A 25362-nucleotide genomic window follows, 5' to 3' on the forward strand; every position below is an offset into this window, starting at 1 on the left:
GGGAAAACTAAAGTTATAACTTTAAGGTCGACGACAGTCACTTTTCGCTCCCTTGTTTTGGCTTTCTTTGTACACAATAAATATAGCATATCTTACCGTAATTTCACTTGAAATCCATATTTTGTAAAATGTACAATTTTTCAATCACAGAATTTTCTTCAAAAACATTCAGGTGCTTCAGTAATGTTCGAAAAAAAAAATTCAATAGGAATTTTGCATTGGATTTTTTCCAGCATTCTTAAAACGGAAACGTCATGTACCCAGTTTGTGGTTATTGTAAGGAGGTGCAAAGCGACGTCATTGGAATTCTGACGTCATTCAAATTCAAAATTAGCTATATTATTACAATGCATCGCCACATTAAAATAAAAACTGGTCTACTAACCTTGACCCCTGTTAAATTTCTACAACAAGCAAACAACGCTGTTTACAGGTCGGTATATTTTACTTTTTCATAATTCTACAAAAAATATTAAGTTTAAAAAAATAAAAATCTACCATATCATATGAAAAAAATTAACGTTGGATATGTTTCATTTATTGTGTACGAAGCCAAAACAAGGGTCCAAAAAATGACTGTCGTAGACCTTAATAATGATGAATTCACAAATCACAACTGACAATAACAATTTGTAGACCAAAAATCCACATAATAAATAAAATGAATATGTTTAATTATTGTTCTATTCATTCTTTTATTTCTATTTTTTATTTAAAAATATTTCTCGCGCGGTTTACATCAACTTTTAATGAATGACATTTGTAGTAAAAGTTGTGGATGTTACTGACCTTGACATTAATTATGAATGAAAAAAATAGTCCCGTTATGCTAATAAGGTCGCTGTCCAACCAATCGAAATTAACTCTGTTCCCTGTTGACAAATCAAAATACAGTTTGTAATACGCACCTGGTGGTGCGTACGAAATTTGTACGACACCGCTATATCTTCACCAGGAGGGTAATATATATATATATATATATATATATATATATATATATATATATATATATATATATATATATATATATATATATATATATATATATATATATGTGTGTGTGTGTGTGTGTGTGTGTATGTGTATGTGTATGTGTATGTATATATGTGTGTATATATATATATATATATATATATATATATATATATATATATATGTATATGTATATGTATATGTATATGTATATGTATATGTATATATATATATATATATATATATATATATATATATATATATATATATATATATATATATATATATATATATATCGTTTGGTTGACGTTCCTGTAATGTGGTAGTGCGCCAATCGATGACGTCATCGTGTAATGTCAAAGTATTACGGCCCACACTTCATGTTCTAGTGGGACGTATCACTTTGATATATATCAATACATTTTAAACCATATGGGTAATAAATGCACGAGTGGTGTATATGATGATGGATCTTCCACTTTTTCCTCAACTGGGAATGGTCTGCTGAAATGAAGTGAGGAAACGAAAGGCTGTGAAGATGATGCCAAAGAAGTTGTGATGATTGACAACACGGCTTCGAGACACACTTGCACTGGTACCTGTTGTGCCAATTTAATGACAAAATTGATACAAGCAATCTAGAAAAAAAGAAAAGGAAAAGAAAAACAAAAAAGAGAGGCGTGTTCACAGCTAGTGCCTTGCTACTTGGCAAACCTCCAGTGGATCAGTCCAGGATTACCTAACCTGCTATTCGTAAATAAGGCTTTCATCAGCTGTCACTCTATAGTTCTAGTTCAAATTGGCGAAGCTGCTATCCATAAGTAAGGCTTCCATCAGCTTTCACTATAGTTCCAGTTCAGATTGGTGAAGCTGATATCCATAAATGAGGCTTCCATCAGCTTTCACTGTATAGTTCCAGTTCAGATTGGTGAAGCTGCTATCCATAAGTCAGGCTTCCATCAGCTTTCACGCTATAGCTCCAGTTCAGATTGGCGAAGGTGCTATCCATAAATGAGGCTTCCAGCAGCTTTCACTCTATATCTCCAGTTCAGATTGGTCAAGCTGTTATCCATAAATGATGCTTCCAGCCGGTTTCACTCGGTAGTTCCAGTTCATATTGCTAAAGTTGCTATCCATAAGTGTTGCTTCGAGCAGCTTTCACTCCATAAGTCACACCTGGTCACAACTGATTATTATCTGTTTCGGAATTTGAAAGCCCCCACCACTCCCCCTTCATGGTACCCAGGTTGAAAATGGCGAAAGTCTGAAGGCTGTAACACAAGGATGTTTGATGGGCCAGCCAGAAGGCTCAAGACTTCTCTTCTGCTGGATAAGTAGCTTGAAGAATAAATGGACCAACCGCATTGAAGTCAAAGATGACCATATTGAAAAGTAATGCAGACACATTTCGTTTGTCATTACAAGTAATACTACATTACAAGTAATTTTCATTTAATTCAGGTAAACACCAGCCTGCCCCATCCCCCCACCTTTACAAACACAATAACCTATGGGAACTAGACTTATTTTGCCAGCCAGAAATGTTTGTTACCCCCTTACCATGTGTGTTAATATCTGTATAACCAATGTGCTCTAGCGGTGTCGTTAAACAAAACAAACACTAAACTGTAATATCGATATAAAAAAGTACAGTTTGTTTTATTTAACGACGCCACTAGAACACATTGATTTGTTATCTTATCATCGGCTATTGGACGTCAAACATGGTCATTCTGACAGTTTGTTTAGAGGAAACCAGCTGTCGCCACATAGGTTACTCTTTTACGACAGGCAGCAAGGGATATTTTATTTGCGCTTCCCACAGGCAGGATAGCACCAACCATGGCCTTTGTTTTGCACTTATCCACTTGATCCTTGCAGATCACTCACTCAGGGTTTGAAATCGGTATCTGGATTAAACATTCCATGCTTCGACTGGGATCCGAACCCAGTACCTACCAGCCTGCAGACCGATGGCCTAACCACGACGCCACCGAGACGGTCGTAATATCGATATAAATGCAAGTGAAATCAGTCGGCCTAGCCCTGGGTTCCTATTTGTTTTCGCCAAAATATTCGCCAATCTTCAATTTCTTTAGTCTATTTAAATATGTATTCGCCAATTATATTTGGGCATTTCAGTCAAATGATTTTCTTTAAAATCTCTAGCTTTATATTAACGTATGTGCTGAAATGTACGTTATGTCAGTTCACATCATGTGCGACATTGCTTGGGGTGTCTATATTTTTTACTTATCTAATAGTGGAATGCTGATGACATTAATGTTATGTTAATTCATCAGAAATATGAATTTAATAGAGTAAGATGTGTTTTGTTTAACAACACCACTAAAGCACGTTGATAATCGTCGGCTATTGGTAATTTTGATATATAGTCTTATAGAGGAAATCCGCAAAAGTTGTGCATTAGAAGCAAGAGATCTTTTATATGCACCATCCCACAGACAGGACATGACATACCACGGCCTTTGGTGCACTGGCTAGAGCGAGAAATAGCTCAATGAGCCCACTGGCGGGGATCGATCCTAAACCAAACATTTTACCACAGGGCTACGTCCAGCCCCCTATAGTGGTACGCACTGCCGATGACACTAATGCCATGTTAATTAATAAAAACATTTATTGTTTATAAATTTAATTCAGTACGGTTTGTTTTGTTTAAGGACACCACAACACGCTGACAATCGTCGGCAATTGGATGTTAAATATTTGGTAATTTTGACATATAGTCTTAGAGAGGAAACCCTGTACATTTCCCCCATTAGTAGCAGGGGATCTTTTAAATACCATATGCCACATAAATAATAGCACATACCATGACCTTTGATATATCAGTCGTGGTGCACTCGCTGGGACGAGAAATAACCCAATGGGCTCATCGCGAGCGTTTTATCACTCATCATGAGTTATGTCCCAATACAGCTACATACACTATAAATACGAGGGGTGATTGATAAGTTCGTGGCCTAAGGTAGAAGGAGTCAGTTTTAGAAAATCAAATACAGTAATTTTTTTAGGATCGTCCCCTCGTACATTAACACACTTAGTCCAGCGGTCATGGAGCAGACGGGTCCCTTCTTTGTAGTAGGCCCCATTTTGGGCCCTCAGAAAGTGGTCCACAGCATTCATAACATCATGATCTAATAACCACCGAGCTCTTTTTTTTATTTTCGGGAAGAGGTAGTAGTCAGAGGGAGCCAAATCAGGAGAATCGGGAGAATAGGGTGGTTGTTCTGGATAGCAACCATGGCCACTTTTGACCCAACGTGCTGACACCTTGGACATTTGAAGATCGTTGTGGATGACTGCATGGATGCGTTCCTGGGAGATACCCAACTCAGTGTTCTGTCTGCCATGATGATATCATGAATATTGTGGTGACGGTGACTGGCATTCCTGGACGGGGATCGTCTTCCAAACTCTCCCTGCCACGTTTGAATTCAGCAGCCCACTTCTTCACCATCCTGTATGAAGGGGCATCCTCCCGTAGTGTGACCACCATGTCTTTATGGATCTTCTTGGGTGCTGAGCCCTTGAGACCGAGGTAGCGGATGACCTCACGATAGCTGATGTTGTCCACAATATCAGAAACCACCGATGCTCATTGTTTAATTATATGTTAAAAGAAAAACAACTCAAGGTGGTGAAACATGTGCAGCTCATGTACTTCTGCCTTAGGCCACAAACTTATCAATCACCCCTCGTATATTGATATATTTATAGGTACTTGCCAGTGACAGGTTTGCCCACAGATTCATATACGTTATGGGACAACCGCGTGGTTTGTAGCTAAGCGTTCTTTGTAACAAGGTCTAGGTGGTCGGACAGTTATCGTTGTGGGCTGGGCGAATTGGTGCCATAGGTTAGAGTCCCAACAATGACATGAGAGGCTAAAGAGGATTGTTATTCTCTATGCCAGTACATTAAAATCCCCCCCCCCCTCTCTGTGTGTCTGTCTGTCTGTCTGTATGTATCTCTCTGTCTCTCTCTGTATCTATCTCTGTATCTCTGTATCTATCTCTGTATCTATCTCTGTATCTCTCTCTCTCTCTCTCTCTCTCTCTCTCTCTCTCTCTCTCTCTCTCTCTCTCTCTCTCTCTCTCTCTCTCTCTCTCTCTCTCTCTCTCTCTATCAATGTGTGTGTCTCTGTTTCTTTCTCTGTTTGTGTGTGTCAGTGTGTGTGTTAGTGTGTGTGTGCGTGTGCGTACGTGTGTGTGTATGTATGTGTGTGTATGTATGTGTGTATATATATATATATATACACACACACACACACACACACACACACACACACACACACACACACACACACACACACACAGAAACACACACAAAACGCAACTGTCAAGTTGGCCAAATCTCTGGTGATAACTGATAGTTTAACCCTAACATTTTAACACACACACTTACTCTGTCCTACTGCGGTGTTGTAAACGACCTTTTTCACATACAGATATGCGTGTAGATCTACGACGAGCCTGAAGAAATAATTCCCCTTGTGTATTGGACACACGTTCTCCGAATACCTGTTCGAGAAGTCCCCGTCCGTAGCCTGGGGTGCGTCGTGCGACGGTCCGACCTGCTTGAAACGCTTATTTATATACAATACGCTCGCTTTCGCACCCAGTGCCCAGTTTTTATCTGCAGAAGAAACAAACATTCAACTGGGGCCAATCCCTCCTCAGCCGACTCTGGTGTTGTGTTTCACCACACTGCCATTATTCACACGGCGGAGTAGGGGGTGGGGGGGTGGGGGGTTGGGCTAGGCATTGTTCACTAGCCCCTCCAATAATTCTGAATAAACAATATTGGTAGTAAATCTTAAGACAGGGATGAATTTTACTTGTAGAATGCAGGAAATAGCATTGAAGGATATAAAGTTTTCAAAATGTACGGGGAGCATACCCCCGAAGTTTGATTTGCGCCCTCGATCTCAGTCAGTCTCACTCCCCCTCCCCCCATGTCTATTTGCTTCCGCCGTGCTTGAGAATTGAAAAAAAATTCGCGTTTCGTTTGTGGCTGCGTATTCAGGCATTTAGCACCAACATGTAACAGGACCGTACTTAGCCTAAAACAAAAACAATGGCAGCACAAAACGAACCAAGACACCGTAATAGATTTAAAGTTTGTTTTGTATAACGACACCACTAGAGAACATTGATTAATTAATCATTGGCTATTGGATGTCAAACATTTGGTAATTCTGACATGTAGTCATCAAAGGAAACCCGCTACATTTGTCCTAATGCAACAAGGGATGTTTTATATGCATCATCCCACAAACAGGATATAACATGCATGTACCACGGCCTTTAATATATGTAATGGCGTCGGACATATGGCTGAGGACCACACAGCTAATGACAGGGAATTCGACAATGCCACGGAAACCTATATGAAAATGTTTCGACCCCTGCACCACGATGAAAGTTAAAGTTTGTTTATTTTAACAACACCACTACAGCACATTGATGAATTAATCATCAGTAATTGCATGTCAAACATTTGGTACTTTTGATATATAGTCCTACTTAAAGAGGAAACCCGCTACATTTGTTGTTCCATTAGTAACAAGGGACCTTTTATATGTACCTTCCCAGAGATAGGATATCACATACCACTGCCATTGATATACCAGTCGTGGTGCACTGGCTGGAACGAGAAATATGTCAATGGTCCACCGACGGGGATCGACCCTGGACCGATACACCATGTTGAGGAACAGCACACTCAGGGACCTACATAAGGTATGAACGGTCTTTGAACGACATCCGAGACCAACGAAAGAGAGAAAAGAAGGAATGTTTTATGAAATGACACACTGGACACACTTTAATTAAGTTATATGTAATGCCGCTGGATATATGGTTAACGACCACACAGTTAATGGGAGAGGAAACCCGCTGCCTCCACGCAATGGGCTACTCTTTACGATTAGCAGCAAGGGATCTTTTATATGAAGTTTCCCAGAAAAATGTTAGTAGATACCACGTCCTTTGATGTACCAGTCGTAGTGCATTGGCTGGAGCGAGAAATAGCTCATTGAGAACACTGACGGGAATCGATCCCAGGTGGCGGGGATAAAGGCGACGCCACACGACACGATTGAATAACCGATTGGATATTAACCAATGGAATCGTAATGTTTGTCTTGTCAATCGGCTATTGTCGTACGAAGCACTCGTATCGTGTCGCGAGAGAGAGAGAGAGAGAGAGAGAGAGAGAGAGAGAGAGAGAGAGAGAGAGAGAGAGAGAGAGAGAGAGAGAGAGAGAGAGAGCGAGAGAGAGAGGGAGGAGAGTATACCGTGTCTAGTTCCATACACCTCTACTTCACACAAAGCGAGGATGTCATGGGGAGGTGTTCCCGCTCCTTTCGTGATGGTGACGTATTGCCCAGCGTGTTGGGAGGGCAGGGGTAACCGACCGCCGCGCCTTTCTGATACCGCTTCTGCTATCTGGCACACAACACCCTCCTATGCACTCACACTTGCAGAGTGGGAGCTTGATTTTCTACAAAAATAAGAAGTTTTGTTTAACGACACCACTAGACCACATTGGTTTTGTAATCATCGGCTGTTCGATGTCAAATATTTGTTCATTTTGACATATAGTCTTAGAGAGGAAACCATCTATATTTTCCCGTTAGTAGCAAGGGGTCTTTTATATGCACCATCCCACAGACAGGATAGCACATACCACGGCCTTTGATATACAGCTCGTGGTGCACTGATTGAAACGAGAAAAACTCAATCAAGTGAACGGATCGATTGAGGTTGTTCGATTCTGTGATGCAAACACCTCAAACGAGCACTCAAAATACACACCTGCAAAACAATGGTGGGTGTGTATTATATATAATCATGGACAAATGAAGTGATATCAGTTACATTAACTATCATCCTGCATGTTAGGATATATGGGGTTAATCATTTTTAAAATATATGGGCTTAACTTTAAATTCGTGGTTCAAGTTCAAGAGGGTACATTAAGCCATATAAAATAGTTTCTACTTGGGAGGAGAGATACTGCTGCGGCTGTGTGTAATTAACAAACCTAAGTGTCCGTCTCAGTGCTGAGATAAGAGAGTGTTTATGTGCAATTGTTGGCCCCAAGGTGGAAGGGCTGACCACCTTAATTTGCATATTGTTTTATTTCCGGTATTGTTGTAGTTAAACAATCTGTTTCCACTTGGTCTCTTTGGTTTCAGATGGGGAGTGATCTTAGAACTTAACAACTGGGGGATCGTCCGGGATTGTATATAGTGAAAACTCACCCGTTAAATTCTAAGAACTACGTTGTGCAAGATGTCAGATGTTGGTGCTGAAGAAATGCAGCCAAATCAAGAACTTGTTGAACTTTTGGAAATGGACAAACAAAAACTAACACAGAAACAATTACAGAAAGTGCATAACAAAGAAGTAGAAAAGTTAAGAACGGAAAGAGAAAGAGAGAAGAAAGAAATGAATTTTAAGATAAAAAATCACTTGAATTAGACAATGCTAAACAAATTAAAACTTTGGAACTTAAATTATTGAAATCAAAAGATACGCAGGAGTTAAAATGTTCGAGTTTGTCCATGAAAGTGAAAATACAACTGTTTGATGTGGAAAGAGAAGATGTTTTAACGTATCTATCCGAGTTTAAGGCTGTGGCCCAACAAGCCGGGTGGGATGGTAAGGTTAAAGTGCTGCATCTAAGAACCTTATTGCTCGGTGTTGCACAAGAAGTAGTACGCGAATCAAGCCAGGACTTTAATTTTCTGAAGAGGGCGTTGGTTACCAGGCTTGGACGGCGACCGGCGGACTACTTTGGTTTGCTTGATCAAATCAAGCAGAAGGGGAAAGAGACATACAGGGGATTGAACTCTCGTATACGGATGGACGTGGCGAGGTTTCTTGATGATAAAGATCCAACTGACCAGCTGTGTGAAGCTTTCTTTCTAAAAGCTTTACCTCCAGCACAAGCACAGTGGATTGCGAGAAACAACGGTCCAGGCAGTGTAGTGGAAGTGGCGGAGATTACGTAGAATCAGACACTAGAATCAGAGAAAACAGAGATCAGCATGATGGAAGGAATCATTCAAGACAGATAAAACCAGTATCAAGTGTATTATATGCCACAAACAGGGTCATCTGGCACGCCACTGTAGAAAACGATACGGTGACAGCAGAAATCAAGCGACTGTCTTTATCCAAACTCACCAGTCAAATCAGCTAATCTACCTACCTGAAAAGGTGAATAGAAAAAACATTTCATTTGTTAAGGACACAGGATGTGAACTAACTTTAATAAAGGCAAAGTTTGTTCCACCAATCTGCATTCTAGAGGGAGAGAGCACAGTGTTGTATACAGCAGTAGGGCAACCATTCAATGCCAAACCTGCTGTTGTGGAGATAAACACTCCATTTTACTCTGGACATGTACAGGTTGGTGTTGTTCCGGGATTGGTTGAAGATGCTTTACTTGGACTCGATATCATTGACAGAAAAGCCAAAGTTAGTGCAGTGTCAAAAGCCCAAGCTCAGGCAGAAGAAATACTTGAACTCCTTCAAGTACAACAACAAATGGCTGACACATCAGAAATAAATGAAAATATCCTGCCAAATGCTGAGACATTAGCGACCCAACAACGGGAAGACGAAACATTGAACACGATTCGAGAAACTGCTCTGAACACAGAAGAAGAAGCAAGATCTGAATCCAGTGCTTTCTTCTGGGAAGACTCAATTGTTTATCGTCACTGGAGAACCAAAGATAATTTCAAAGAAGGAAAGCAATTAGTTATTTCACAGTCTATGAGAAAGAAGATATTAGAACAGAGAATCATGGCAAGGTTCTATTGGCCTGGAGTATTTAAAGAGGTTGCTGAACACTTTCAAACGTGCGACGTCTGCCAGAAGTTTGCCAAAAAGTAACCAGGCAAAATTGCCCCATTGCGGACAGTACCAAAAGTCACTGGACCTTTCAGAAAAATATCCATGGATATTATCGGTCCACTGGCCAGAACAAAGAAAGGTAACACGTTTATTTTGACGATTGTAGATGAAGCCATACGCTCTCTAGAGGCCTTTGCTCTGAAGTCAATTGAAGCATAAGTGATTGCTTGTAAACTGATTGAAATGTTCTGCAGAACAGGTGTGCCTGAGGTAATCTTGACAGATCAAGGCTCACACTTCACAAGTACATTGATGAAGCAGTTATATGAGATTCTTGGAGTCAAGGGTGTGACAACATCGCCGTATAATCCCAATGCGAATGGTGTTGTTGGACGTTTTAATTGAACTTTAAGAGCAATGACTGCGATGTTCTGTTGCCATATACATAGTTTACGTACAGAGAGGCACCACATCAGGAGACATGGTTTGCACCAGTTGAGCTGTTCGTGGACCTCTGGCTCTTTTATATGAAGCTATGACGGGACAGTCTGAAAATGGTCAGACATTGTTGGATCACATTACTAAGGTCAGGAAATGTCTGGCACTAGTTACCAGTGTGGTTGAGAAAAACTTGACAAGACGACATGAGTATACCAAGACATGGTATGCCAGAACAAAAATAGGCCAAGGAACGGAAGTTTTGGCCTGGTGATCAGGTGCTGGTTTTGTTGCCGTCCAGTTCAAAAAGATGCTTGCACAATGGCAGGGCCCATTTAGAGTGGTGAAGCAACTGTCTGATGTCAACTATTCAGTTCAAGTTGGCGGTCGTCGAGTGTGTGTTGTATATCACATCAATTTGTTGAGAAAATATCTTCCCAGAACTATTATGTATTTTGGGTACATAAGGATACTGAAGAAGAGGAATCGTGTGGATTTATCATTCCTGATGACACAGAGTCTCACAGAGATGTCAGAATCAATCCGGTGCTGTCACAAAAGCAAAGAGAACAACTGCGAGCAATCTGCGAAGAATTCTCAGATGTACTGACTTCAAAGCCTGGCTGTACAGACTTGATACAACATGCTATCAAGTTGACATCTGATACCACCATCTGTCAAGCGCCTTACAGAATTCCCCATTCTAAGTCAAGAATGCCATTGACGATCTACTAAAGCAAGGGCTGATCAAAGTATCAAGAAGTCCATATTCTTTTCCAGTCGTTGTTGTGCGAAAGTCTGACAAGACACTAAGTATTTGTAGCAATTACAAGAAGCTAAATGACATTACAGTATTTGACAGTTGCTTCATGCCAAGATTGATGAACCAATCGAAGCTGTGGGAAGATCCAAATTCATCAGCTGACTTGATCTGACCAAGGGGTACTATGAAGTACCTCTCTCCAAATCAGCACGGGAGAAGAGTGCATTTACTACACCATTTGATCTCTACGAGTTTACTGTTATGTCTTTTGGAATGAAAATAGCACCAGCATGTTTTGCTCGATTGATGACATTGTCACTGGGATCAGTAAGAGATGTCGAAACGTATTTCGATGATGTCATAATCCACAGTATTGAGTGGAATGACCAAAGCGGAAAGCTAAGCTGACAGTTAGACCATCAAAATGTGAGCTGAGAGCATCCGAAACTAAGGTACTTGGACATACTGTTGAACAAGGTCAGGTAAAGCCAAATCCTGACATGGTTGGTGTCATGAAAGAATATCCATAGACCATCAAAAACTTCGCCAAAATTTCCGCCAGGTTGACTGATTTGTTGAGAAAGAATTGCCCAAACAAAGGTCATTGGACTGGAAAAAAAGTATAGAAGATTTCAGAGCACTGAAAGACGCGTTGACACACCTGCGTTGATCAATCCAGACTTCAGTAAGAAATTTGTGTTGCAGAAAGAATGCAAGTGACAATGCTCTTGGAGTTGTATTGTGTCAAATCCAAGCAGGTGACGAACACCCAGTGGCATTTATGTCCAGGATGTTATTGCCACGAGAGCGAAACTACGCCACAATTGAGAAGTGTTTGGCAAACGTATGGGAAGTAGAATCCCTATCATACTACTTGGCGGGAAGACCATTTACCATTCAAACTGACCACAACCCTTTTGTTAAGCGCTTGTTAAGATGGTCACTGATCCTGCAAGCATACGAGTTCATCATATAATACAAGAAAGGTGCTGATAATGGAAATGCAGACAGTTTGTCAACAATCTACTAGATGCGAAAATAGTTGACTATCAAGCATGCGAAAAGTGTTGACTATCCAGAATGTGAAATGTTTGACAGTCTAGTATGCGGACAGTGTTGACTATCCAGAATGTGAAATGTTTGTGTCTAGCATGTGAAAAGTGTTGACTATCCAGCATATGAATTGTTTGATATTCTAGCATGCGAAAGGAAAATAATGAACAGTGATAAACAATATTTTCAATTGGATATGTATTAGGCAATGGATAAGTAAGTGTAATTCTATAAAATGATTATAGGGTGAGTACCAATTTATTTTAAAATAAAGGTACCTTTTATTGGCGTTAACTTCTGAAGAGAAGTTTACGTTTTATTGGTGGAGTTAGGATACATGGGGTTAATCATTGTTCAAATATATGGGGTTAACTTTAAATTCGTAGTCCAGGTTCAAGAGGGTACATTTAGCCATATAAAATAGTTTCTACTTGGGGGGGGGGGGGGGGGGGGGGGGGAGATACTGCTCCGGCTGTGTGTAACTGACAAACCTAAGTGTCTGTCTCAGTGCTGAGATAAGAGTGTTTATATTTAATTGTTGGCAGCAGGGAGGAAGGGCTGATCTAGTTCTGACATGGTCAGAACACCTTAATTTGCATATTGGTTTCTTTCCTTGTTTTATATATGGCTGTAAAATCAGTTTTCTCTTGGTCTCTTTGGTTGTCTGATGGTGTCAGATGGGTAGTGATCTTAGAACTTAACACTGCATTAACTGATCTCTAATTGTATTCGCTTTCATTAAATATTTGTCTGGATTATTCAATTCCTTCTTGTTACCGGTGGTTAATAACTGTATAAAACGATACACACTTGGCCGCTTATAATAATACATGTTTAGATATTTACAACGCAAATCTTTGTATTGTGGACATTCAACATTACACAGAGTACATATTCTTTCTGATCGTTCGATGTTGCAATACCTGCCAAATTCTATATTTAATTTATGAGCGCATATTCTAATCTTACATATTTCTTTTACATAACACGTTACGTAAATATGTTTGTAATCTAAATTCATTTAATAAATGTTGATATAGAGGTCCTTTAGGCGTTGTCATGGTTTTGCTGTAACATAACTGCTTAAAAGTATTCAATATCCTTTCTTTGATTATAATGTAGATACTGTCGTCAACATACGATGCATTCCAAACATAGTTTAATCCACGTGAATACAGTTCGTGCCGAATGCTAATTGACCAATTATCGTTATAGTGTACCATGTCTTCATGTATACCCCTTAGAATACAGTTTGTAGTGTTACGTAATTTTATCCAATATTTTAAAATTTTCAGTTTTTTTGTTACTTTAAGTGGAAACCGTCCCAGTTCGCTATAAACAAATTCGTTACACGTTCCTTTTCTTACACCCAATAATCTTGTATATGTACTTTTTCAATATCATGACCCGAGTGAAAGCCCCAAACTTCAGAACCATAATTGAGGATAGAATTAATATATGTATCAAAATCAGCAAGCATTATTTCGATATTGAAGAAATTGTTCTTGCATACATTCAATATTGAAAATAATGCCTTGTGTCCTTATTCTGCAACTCGTTTCTGTGTACGTACAACTTTACCATTATAGAAAAATAAACGCCAAGATAAATAAATTAATTTACAACCTCTAGTTTACACCCATGAAAGTACCATTTCTCATTATCTCGTAATTTACTTCCGTTTCTAAAAACAACAATTTTAGTTTTATTTGTATTGACAGTTAAATTCTAGTTTTCGGTATAATTAAACAGATAATTAATAACCTTTTTTTAAACCTTCTGGTTTTTCAGCTAACAGAACCATGTCATCAGCGTACATTTTCACAAATGTTTTTAACATTTGTATATCGATACAAGGATGTTTTAGACAATGTCGTGATTGCTTCCTTGATCCACATAAAAGGACCGCCACTCCCTAGGAGATCCGAAACCCCAACCCCCCCCCCCCCCCCGTCAAAAAAATAAAAAATAAATAAATACAAACAAAAAGCACAAAGCCCCCCCCCAAAAAAAACAAAAAAACCACACAAAAAAACAACAACACAAAAAACACCAAAAAAATCAACAACAACAAACAAGCACAAAAAACACAAACAAAACAAGGGAGAAACACTTTATATTGGGGGGGGGGGGAGGGGCCAACCCTTATGGGTGGGCAACCCACACTATTTATGTGTATGTATGTATTTTATAAACATTAATAGTTAGAGAAACAAAGGGTTGATTTGGGGGAGGATGACCTCCGTGGTCCTACCCTCTAACCGCCCACCGCCCCCGCCCCCGTATCCCCTCTAAAAACCGCCCTCCCGCCCCCGCTACGCCACAATTGCGCGACGGTGTAAATATATACGCACCACAACAGTCAACTCGGAAAACGATGAAGACGGCTTCAACATACATCCAGCCGACTTCCACCTGCCACCAGGTACTAAATCGACCATCGAGGGTCGCCATGGAACACGAGCCAGCGGCATCGTTGTTAACCATATTGCCATCCACAGCTCTGGCCCCGGTGTTCGGACCCGCGGACTGCCACACCAGTTTGCCAAAAGCAAAATTGTCCCGACTCTTCAGGTATTCAGGATCTGAAACTGTTTGTTTGTTTGTTTTGTTTAACTACACCTCTAGAGCACATTGATTTCTTAATCATCGGCTACTGGATGACAAACATTTGGTAATTTTGACCTATACTCTTAGAGAGGAAACCCGCTGCATGTTTTCTATTAGTAGCAAGGGATCTTTTATATGCACCATCCCGCAGACAGGAAAGCACATACCGCGGTCTTTGATATACAAATCGCGGTGCACTGGTTGAAACGAGAAAAACTCAATCAAGTGGATGGATCGATTGAGGTTGTTCGATTCTGCGATGCAAGCACCTCAAACGAGCACTCAACCGAATGAGCTTAATCCCACCCCTGTATAAATATGTAAACAGATAAATATATTTTGTAATAATTAAAGACGCTATGTCAAAGTTGGAATAATGGCGGTGTTGTGCTTGGAAACATACAGTCTATACATTCAACTATATGCCTATAAAAATTATAACAAAATAATTTCATTTATTAGTAGAATGTTTCATTGTATTTTAGGGGATAATCTTCAGAATGTGTCACAGTTACGTCACTGCTAAATGCGCACACATTCAACACACTAAGGTTTTTCTATATTTCGTTGCGGTCAGCTGACACACGAAACAACGACGGTGACCATGCTGTAGTTGGCCACACATTAACCCCTGTCGTCCAGTGCAGTACTTTTAAAATTATTATTCTTGAGTTAATTAGGAAAAGATTAATGAGTAGTTTCAACTTTGACATAGGACTGTTAAATGTCCGGTACATTTATTACAATGTAACGTCATCCCACCGTTCCAGCCGTACTAGCAACGCGAGTTTATTTATTTCTCGATGAACGTAAACGTAACGTTGTCAGGTAACGTCATATCCGAAGACATCACTTTATAATGGTATTTTCTCTTACTGAGCATTATTGTTTAACAAGAAAACATAAATCAAAATAAAATATGAAATTTTGGAATGTTTCAAATTTAATTATAAGTATTGTGTGTTGTTTATTTTATGTTCATTTGGGTATGAACTACAACACCAACAACATTATCTGCTGACTGTGAGAACGGCTTCGCCGATTCACACAGCTGGCTGGTGATTTTGTGTGTGTGTGTGTTCATGCTCCGGTGAACGTACAAGAAATAACAGCGACCACGAACAGATGTACCAAACGAAAATATTTACTACAATGACACGTTTTACGATCCTGTGAAATAATTAGTTACATTTACAATTGCAAATATGCATATTAATGTTTTTTAAAAAGACAAAAGTGTCTCCGTCATTTCTGTAAACTATTTCCAGGATATTCCCAGGATATGGTCAGCATATGTCATGCTAGGTTCTGACTACCAAAAGGTCACGACCAAGTTGTCAAACTTTCTGGTCTTACGACCTCTACATCTATCCAGTTACTAGTCTTAGCGCTCTTACAACTCGAATTTCATCGTATATATACGACTTATACGACCGGTTAGTCGTTAATCTGAGCCCTCCCGTCGTAAGATGGCCGTTGGGGAAACTATTACAACGCAACCGTTGAGTTGGCGAACTTCATCGTGTCAGTTGATAGTCTGATTCTAGTATAAGGTACCCAATTTCCAGCCGTACACCTCGACTTCACACAACGCCAGCGCGTCTAGGATTCCGTAAACGATAGTTTTTCTGACGCGAACGATGCGTCCTAGAAGGTGCTGAAGACATTTATACTTGAAAGAGTGCCCCATTGGAAACCCTGTCTGCTCGTTGCATTTCTGGGGGTCTGTGTCGTTTGCGTGTGCCAACACGTCAATCCGGAAGTCGTGGAGTCGATACTCTAGGATAAAATAATTATAATATTTAAAAACAATTTTGTTTATAGACGTACGAATGTAAGCCCCTAGATCAGTATAATATGATGTGTTTCTCTCTCTCTCTCTCTCTCTCTCTCTCTCTCTCTCTCTCTCTCTCTCTCTCTCTCTCTCTCTCTCTCTCTCTCTCTCTCTCTCTCTCTCTCTCTCTGTCTCTCTCTCTCTCCCTGCCTCTCTCTCTCCCTCCCTACTTGTATGTGAGTGTGTGTATGGATGTAAGCGCCTAGATAAGTATAATACTATGTGCGTATGTTTCTCTCTCCCTGCTTCCCTCCCTCTTCCTGCTTCCTTGCACGCGAGTGTGTGTATGGATGTATGAATGTAAGCGCCTAGATAAGTATAATACTATGTGCGTATGTTTCTCTCTCCCTGCTTCCCTCCCTCTGCCTGCTTCCTTGCACGCGAGTGTGTGTATGGATGTATGAATGTAAGCGCCTAGATAAGTATAATACTATGTGCGTATGTTTCTCTCTCCCTGCTTCCCTCCCTCTCCCTGCTTCCTTGCACGCGAGTGTGTGTATGGATGTATGAATGTAAGCGCCTAGATAAGTATAATACTATGTGCGTATGTTTCTCTCTCCCTGCTTCCCTCCCTCTGCCTGCTTCCTTGCACGCGAGTGTGTGTATGGATGTATGAATGTAAGCGCCTAGATAAGTATAATACTATGTGCGTATGTTTCTCTCTCCCTGCTTCCCTCCCTCTCCCTGCTTCCTTGCACGCGAGTGTGTGTATGGATGTATGGATGTAAGCGCCTAGATAAGTATAATACTATGTGCGTATGTTTCTCTCTCCCTGCTTCCCTCCCTCTCCCTGCCTCCTTGCACGCGAGTGTGCGTATGGATGTATGGATGTAAGCGCCTAGATAAGTATAATACTATGTGCGTATGTTTCTCTCTCCCTGCTTCCCTCCCTCTCCCTGCCTCCTTGCACGCGAGTGTGCGTATGGATGTATGAATGTAAGCGCCTAGATAAGTATAATACTATGTGCGTATGTTTCTCTCTCCCTGCTTCCCTCCCTCTCCCTGCCTCCTTGCACGCGAGTGTGCGTATGGATGTATGGATGTAAGCGCCTAGATAAGTATAATACTATGTGCGTATGTTTCTCTCTCCCTGCTTCCCTCCCTCTCCCTGCCTCCTTGCACGCGAGTGTGTGTATGGATGTATGAATGTAAGCGCCTAGATAAGTATAATACTATGTGCGTATGTTTCTCTCTCCCTGCTTCCCTCCCTCTCCCTGCTTCCTTGCACGCGAGTGTGTGTATGGATGTATGGATGTAAGCGCCTAGATAAGTATAATACTATGTGCGTATGTTTCTCTCTCCCTGCTTCCCTCCCTCTCCCTGCCTCCTTGCACGCGAGTGTGTGTATGGATGTATGGATGTAAGCGCCTAGATAAGTATAATACTATGTGCGTATGTTTCTCTCTCCCTGCTTCCCTCCCTCTCCCTGCTTCCTTGCACGCGAGTGTGTGTATGGATGTATGGATGTAAGCGCCTAGATAAGTATAATACTATGTGCGTATGTTTCTCTCTCCCTGCTTCCCTCCCTCTCCCTGCTTCCTTGCACGCGAGTGTGTGTATGGATGTATGGATGTAAGCGCCTAGATAAGTAGAACATTATGTGTGTATGTTTCTCTCTCCCTGCTTCCCTCCCTCTCCCTGCCTCCTTGCACGCGAGTGTGTGTATGGATGTATGGATGTAAGCGCCTAGATAAGTAGAACATTATGTGTGTATGTTTCTCTCTCCCTGCTTCCCTCCCTCTCCCTGCTTCCTTGCACGCGAGTGTGTGTATGGATGTATGGATGTAAGCGCCTAGATAAGTAGAACATTATGTGTGTATTTATAGTATATATGTGAGACAAGACGTAGCCCAGTGGTAAAACGGTTGGTCTTGGGTCGATTCATTGGGGTATTTGTCGTTCCAGTCTGGGCACCACGTGGTATGTGCTACCCTGTTTGTGGGATATTGCATATAAAAAAGCCCATGGGTTTCATATCCCGGTACCGACTCTCACCCAGAGCGAGTTTTGACAAGTCAGTGGGTCACTACACCCACGTCATCACTCTCAACACTAACCCACTGCCACGGACAGACAGCCCAGATAGCTGAGGTGAGTTCCAAGAACAGCGTGCTTAAAACCTACTTGGATATAAGCACGATAATAAATGAAATGAAATGAATGCTGTTAAATAAAACATCCCTTCCTTCTGTAAGAAAACCGTTTAAACTTGCAGACCCTAGTTTCAACCTGTAAATTCGCAATGACAGTTGACAGTCTCACCCTAGCATAAGTGTTTAAAAACTCGGCTTTGTCACTTTAAAATTCGCAATGACAATTGACCGTCTGAACCTAGCATAAGTGTTTAAAAACTCGTGTATGTCGCTTTAAAATTCGCAAAGACAGGTGATAGTCTGATCCTAGCATAAGTGTTTAAAACCTCGTGTATGTCGCTTTACAATTCGCAATGACAGCTGACTGTCTGATCCTAGCATAAGTGTTGAAAAACTCGTCTATGTCGCAGTACATACCACCCCAATCTCCACGATTGTACAATTTGACGCTGGTGATGATCAACATCTGCAAGAGATCCACTTGCCACCACGGCTTCATGTCGCCGTAGTCGGTGCGTGAGCACGAGCCAGTACCGAGGTAGTTGCTGTAGTTACCGTCCACGGAGTTAGAGGCGTTTGAGAATGTTGCGAACCTTGTTGATTGCGAGGCCGGCATGTTTAACGCCCATAGGCCGTCACCCGGATCTGACAAATGAAGAAAGAGAAAATGTTAGTTTGATAACGACACCACTAGAGCACATTGATTGATTAATTAATTATCAGCTACTGAATGTTAAAACTCTTTTATATGCACCATCCCACATACAGTTAAGGACATGCCACGGACTTTGACCAGTTGTGGTGCTCTGGATGGAAAAAAGAAAAAATCCAATTAGTTGAATGGATCCACCGAGGTGGTTCGATCCTGCGACGCGTGTTAGTCTGGCGTCCCGCTAATCAAAGAGAAAGACAGCTCATAAAACAAATACTACAAAATTCTGATAGGCTTTTTGAAATCTTTCTTTAATGATTAAACGTAGGTTGACCTCTGAAGTGTTTTCAAAACCTCATTTGAAGTTAATTGCTCTATGTGGTACTGACTGATATCTAGTGTTGGGAATCGTTGGAATTTCACCATCGATCATCGGTTATATTCGGTTTGCACCAACCCATCAACTTTCCATTACACAATCGGGCATATGAGCATAAAGAAGGATTTTAATTAAAAGAATCATGCACCTGTTAATTATTGTGTTCTCCGGGATAGACCCTACAAATGGCTAATTTTACCTTTAATAACTATTTATTATAGTTTTTTCTCTGTGTACACCTGAAAACAAACACCAAGACAAATATATTTATAATATCAATTTCAGCATCTAAACTCTAGACACAAGTACGTTTAATATTTTCCCACACAATCGATTATGGACTTTTGTAATCAATCATCACATCGATAGAGATAAACCGATTAATTCTTGATTATAATCGATGATTAGAACATCACTAGTGATAACAACTATGCAGGTGATATAGCGACACTTGTATAACAGCAACACGAGGCGGTGCTGAATGCTTACACCTATGCTGATTTATGACACGGTACTTGTCAGTTGAATTTGTATTCACATGACCCTCTCGACAGAGTTGTATTGTTCACAGAATATATAAACATAGACATAGAAATTGTATTGAATTGCAAGGGATAATTAAAGTTCTTCTTTTTTTGGTTGAACGACATCCATAGAACACATTGATTTATTAATCCTCGGCTAGTGGATGTTATGCATTTGGTATTTTTCACATTTGATATACCAGTCGTGGTTCACTGGCTGGAATGAGAAATAACCCAAATGGATCCACAACGGAAATCGATCCTAGGCCGACCGCGCATCAAACGAGCGCTTTACCACTAGGCTACATCCCGCGCCTACATGGTGTAATTAAGCTTGGTGTGTAACCCTCTTACCACATACATTGCCCATACCTTGCACCATACACCTCGACTTCACACACGCTTAGGGCGACGTTGCCATAGTCAATCCACAGTCGGACGAACTGACCTATCAGCTCATAGGGGCAGCGGAAACTCTTGGCCATCCCAGACTTGAGGGGTTCACTTTGGTAATGACACAAGCCGACTAACTGTAGCGCAAACATTCTACCTTTGTGAACGTCAATGTGGAAATTTCTAGTTCGATTATCTAGAACAAAAAATAATAGGATAGAATATAACATATATTTAATGTCACTTTCTTCAAACTATGAACGTGTTTGGGCTTTGACGTTTGTTTTATAACGTCACACACGCGCACGCGCACGCGCACACACGCAAACACGCACACGCACACACACGCATACAAACTCCCCCCCCCACACACACACGCACATACACACACATACACAAACGCACGCACACACACACACACACACACACGGACACAAATGCACACACAACACACACACAGACGCACACACACACACACAAACGCACACACACACACACACACACATACACACACACACACACACACACACACACACACACACACTCGCGTGATTCCAGTGCAATCAAAGTAACTTTGCAAACTAGATATAAAATAATCGAGGTCACGACACTACGTGTATTGACATTTAAGCAAACTTACTACGGTTACATTCCATAATTGACGTATGCACTCATAGTCATTGAACAAAAACATTTCAATAGCAACTTTACACTAAAAGCTGTCCAGCGTTCAGAAGAAAAAAAAAACACAACAACATTAGGCACTGGTTTATTTTGATGTAAGAAGATTTAAAAGTTTACGTCATTCACGTCTGACATCATTTCCATTCAAAAAGAAACCGCGAGATGGGGTAATCGTAATAAATAATCGCAATCGATTGTAATCGATTACATGTTCTCATATAATTGCAATCGTAATCGATTACATTATTTGATAATGTCATGTAATCACAATCGTAATTGATTACATTGCTAATGAAATCGTAATCATATCATATAATATGATATTTTTCAGATCACATACTGTGAAAAATTGATAACTTTGCAAATTAGATATAAATTAATCGAGGTCACGGCATAACATGTATTGCCATTTAAGCAAACTTACTGCGGTGATAGTTCATAATTGATGTATGGACTCATAGTCATCGAACAAAAACATTTCAATTGCAACTTTACACTGAAAGCTATCCGCGTTCAGAAAAAAAATCACCCAAAAGAACAAACAAACATAAGCACTAGTTTATTTTGATAACATTAAAAAGTGACGTCATTCTCGTTTGACGTCATTTCCATTCAAAAAGAAACCGCGCCACATATTCGTTCCTCATTTGAATATCGCGTAATGGCTGACTGGAATTAAAGTTGCGTGTACAATTTACAAAAACACGTTGTATTAAGCTTGATCAAGAGATTATTACCCTCGTGTCTTTCGGTATCGTCAATATCACATATTAGGAATAAAAATAACGCCAGAGGCTCGCATAATAAAATAATTATTTCTAATAATTGATACTGACGATACCAAAAAAACCCAGTGTGTGTATACATACATACATACATACATGCATATACATACGAAAGAGAGTGAGAGAGAGAGAGAGAGAGAGAGAGAGAGAGAGAGAGAGAGAGAGAGAGAGAGAGAGACAGACAGAGACAGAGACAGAGACAGACAGAGAAACAGACAGAGACAGAGAGATAGAGAGAGAGAGAGAGAGAGAGAGAGAGAGAGAGAGAGAGAGAGAGAGAGAGAGAGAGAGACAGATAGAGACAGAGACAGAGAGACAGATAGATACATAGAAGAGAGATAGAGGTAGAGGAGTGGGTGGGGGCAGATACAGAGAGATACACAGAGAGATGTTTGCGAAATGTTTACGTTAGGTTCACGTTGTAAAGAAAATATGTGTATATGTGTATTCTACCAAACCCATCTAGTGAAGTGGTTCAGACAATGAGTTTGGATAAGTGTACGGATTGTGGCCACGTTTCTTGGAGGGCGAAGAAGAGTTGATCCTGTTTGGGGGTGTATTAGGACGTTCACGAATACGACGACTCAAGACTTCCCACCAATGTTCTATTGGATTCAGATCTGGGCGTTTTGCTGACCAGGGTAAAATTGGATATTGGCATTTGCCAAGCAGTCCATTGAAACACGGGCTATGCGAAGGAGTGCATTATCATGCTGGAATTCAAAGTTACGCCCAGCTCTATGGGAAAACTGTATCACAACTGGCTGCAAAGTTTCATTCCTATATTGAACACCAGTCACTCTTACATCAAGCCGTATTAACTCAGTCTTGTTGTCGTAAGCTATCCCACCCCACACCATTACAGAACCACCACCATATCTGTCCTGTTTTTTAATGATACAAGCATTGTAACGTTCATTAACGCCAAACGCGCAATCTTCCATCTGCATAGTCAAGATTAAATCGAGACTCGTCACTAAACATTGCATAGCGCCAATGACGCAGTTGTCGTACCCGGTATTGACGCGCCCACAGTAATCTCAGTTGCTTGTGTTGGACTGTCATGTTGATTCCAATCACTGGTCGTTGACTTTTTAAACCTGCTTCTTTTAGCCGATTGCGTACTGTTCGATCGGTGATCGTTAGCCGAGAGACTGTCCTGAACTTAAAGTTTACTTTGGAAGATGGTTTATATCTGTCCCGTAAAGAAATCAGCCGAATTTTACGGTCCTACTTATTTAAATATAATTATTTCATGAATACACGCAAAAGGTTTATAAAGCCATATTATTAAAAAAAAACCCTAGCACTCTTAAATTCAAAGAACTGTTTAATTGTAATAGAATAGGCACTCTCCGTAAATTGTCAAAATTAATCTCTGAAATTACAAGTAAATTTAGTAAAGCATAAACATCTTCAATACCATTTTAGTACTGACTTATAAAAAATTATCTGCTTTATTTAAATGTTCCGTCATCGTGTGTCTTCTTTTTGAAATGTGTATATAGCTATTTTGAATTATGTCTATATATATTCTATGAAGAACTCCTGTTGTCATCTTGTCACTGTAAATAACTATTGTAAAATATGTCCTCATATGCTGTCGTTTGACGGCCTGAGTGAATCGAAATAAAGTTGAGGGGTGGTTAATTTCCGTCGTCCTCGGCCATCTCTTAGTTTGACATTGCCGGTACAGGCTCCATAAACGTGATATCACAATAGTATACTTCACAATAGTATTTGCAACCTGTCTCCGTGATTTTCCTGACCTCACCATACCCACAGCAGAGCATTTGTCTGCTAATGTCATGTATTGCCTTGCCATGTCAAAAACGTTTACAAACAGTAATTTACATTCTTCAGTAACTTTTATACCCGCGAGAAGAACACAGAAATAAAGTGGAAACATGTTCTGCACGTGCATTACAAACTGGGGTGTGTTTTGTCACAGTTAACAACGTAATGTACAATCATGACCATATATATATATTGCTAGTATAAAAGCGATCCCTTTATATAAAGAGGTAGAGTAAAAAAGGCAGAAAGTGAGAAACAAATAGAAAGAAAGAGAGAGAGAGAGAGAGAGAGAGAGAGAGAGAGAGAGAGAGAGAGAGAGAGAGAGAGAGAGAGAGAGAGAGAGAGAGAGAGAGAGAGAGAGAAGGTGAGAGAAACAAAGAGAGAAATAAAGAGAACCATATAAATAGAACGAAATAGTAACAGAAAGAAAGAGAGTGAGAGAAAGAGAGTGAGATAAAGAGAAAGAGAGAGAGATAGAGAGAGAGAGAGAGAGAGAGAGAGAGAGAGAGAGAGAGAGAGAGAGAGAGAGAGAGAGAGATGAGAGAGAGAGAGAGAGAGAGAGAGAGAGAGAGAGAGAGATGGGAGGAGAGAGAGAGAGAGAGAAAAGAAGAAATAGCTGCTTTCGCATAATTTGCTCATTTCAATAAAATAGCAAGGGATATTTCATATGCAGTTTTCCATAGACAAGGCAGTACATGCCACAACTTTTCATAAACAGTTCGTCGGACAGTTCGAACGGGTAAAGCATCGAGTCCATCGAATGCAGTCGAACCTACACCCCATCGCATCTCAGACCACACAACGGACCCAGGCAATATTGAAAAACAATTAATGATATAGAAACATCTGAACTATCGCATCTTAGACTACATAACGGTCCCCCCGGCTATATTAAAACACAACTGATAGCATAGAAACAATTGAACTATCGCATATCAGACTATATAACGGCCCCAGCCACACTGAAACACAATTAATAGTATAGAAGCAACTGAACTATCGCATCTCTGACTATATAACGGCCGCGGGCCACATTCAAACACAATTAGTAGTATAGAAACAACTGAACTATCGCATCTCAGACTATATAAGGTGGTACTAAACCAAATAACTTCTGGCTGGGTCAAAGTTCGATAGAGAAGTGAACACCACAAATCATGTGATCGCTGAGTGTGAGTGTGAGTGTGTTTGTTGTAAAAAGAAATAGTTTAATCTGGGCAAACAATGTATGCAATTATATTTCATCTAGTACCCCTATGTTAAGTAGCCTTGTGCTTGACACATGTATGGGGCACCTGCAAAAAAGTATTCGAATTTTGTGCGGAACTAGGGTAGTCATAGACGCTACCCGTTATCTCAGACATGAGCACCGTGACCCACATTTTTTAAAGCGGTCACACAAGGGAGTAGATAAAAGTGGTCGCCTAAGACAGGTGTCAGCTGATTACAGGTTGCGACATATAGTCTTTAAAACATAATATGCTGTTG

The 25362-nt window shown here is 40.4% G+C and overlaps 1 protein-coding gene across 1 annotated transcript; it reads right to left on the bottom strand.

Annotated features, from left to right (window-relative positions):
- Nucleotides 1-15861: 15861 nt before the first annotated feature.
- LOC121376804 (fucolectin-7-like) lies at nucleotides 15862-21841 on the bottom strand. Its single transcript, XM_041504578.1, has 4 exons — nucleotides 21717-21841; nucleotides 20588-20804; nucleotides 19078-19305; nucleotides 15862-16512 (listed from the first exon to the last, which is right to left on the bottom strand). The coding sequence occupies exons 2-4, from the start codon at nucleotides 20595-20597 to the stop codon at nucleotides 16277-16279; spliced, it is 474 nt and encodes a 157-aa protein (XP_041360512.1). The 5' UTR covers nucleotides 20598-20804; nucleotides 21717-21841; the 3' UTR covers nucleotides 15862-16276.
- Between the last annotated feature and the right edge of the window lie 3521 nt (nucleotides 21842-25362).

Source organism: Gigantopelta aegis, chromosome 7 (genome assembly GCF_016097555.1).
Source record: "Gigantopelta aegis isolate Gae_Host chromosome 7, Gae_host_genome, whole genome shotgun sequence".
Lineage (NCBI taxonomy): Eukaryota > Metazoa > Mollusca > Gastropoda > Neomphalida > Peltospiridae > Gigantopelta > Gigantopelta aegis.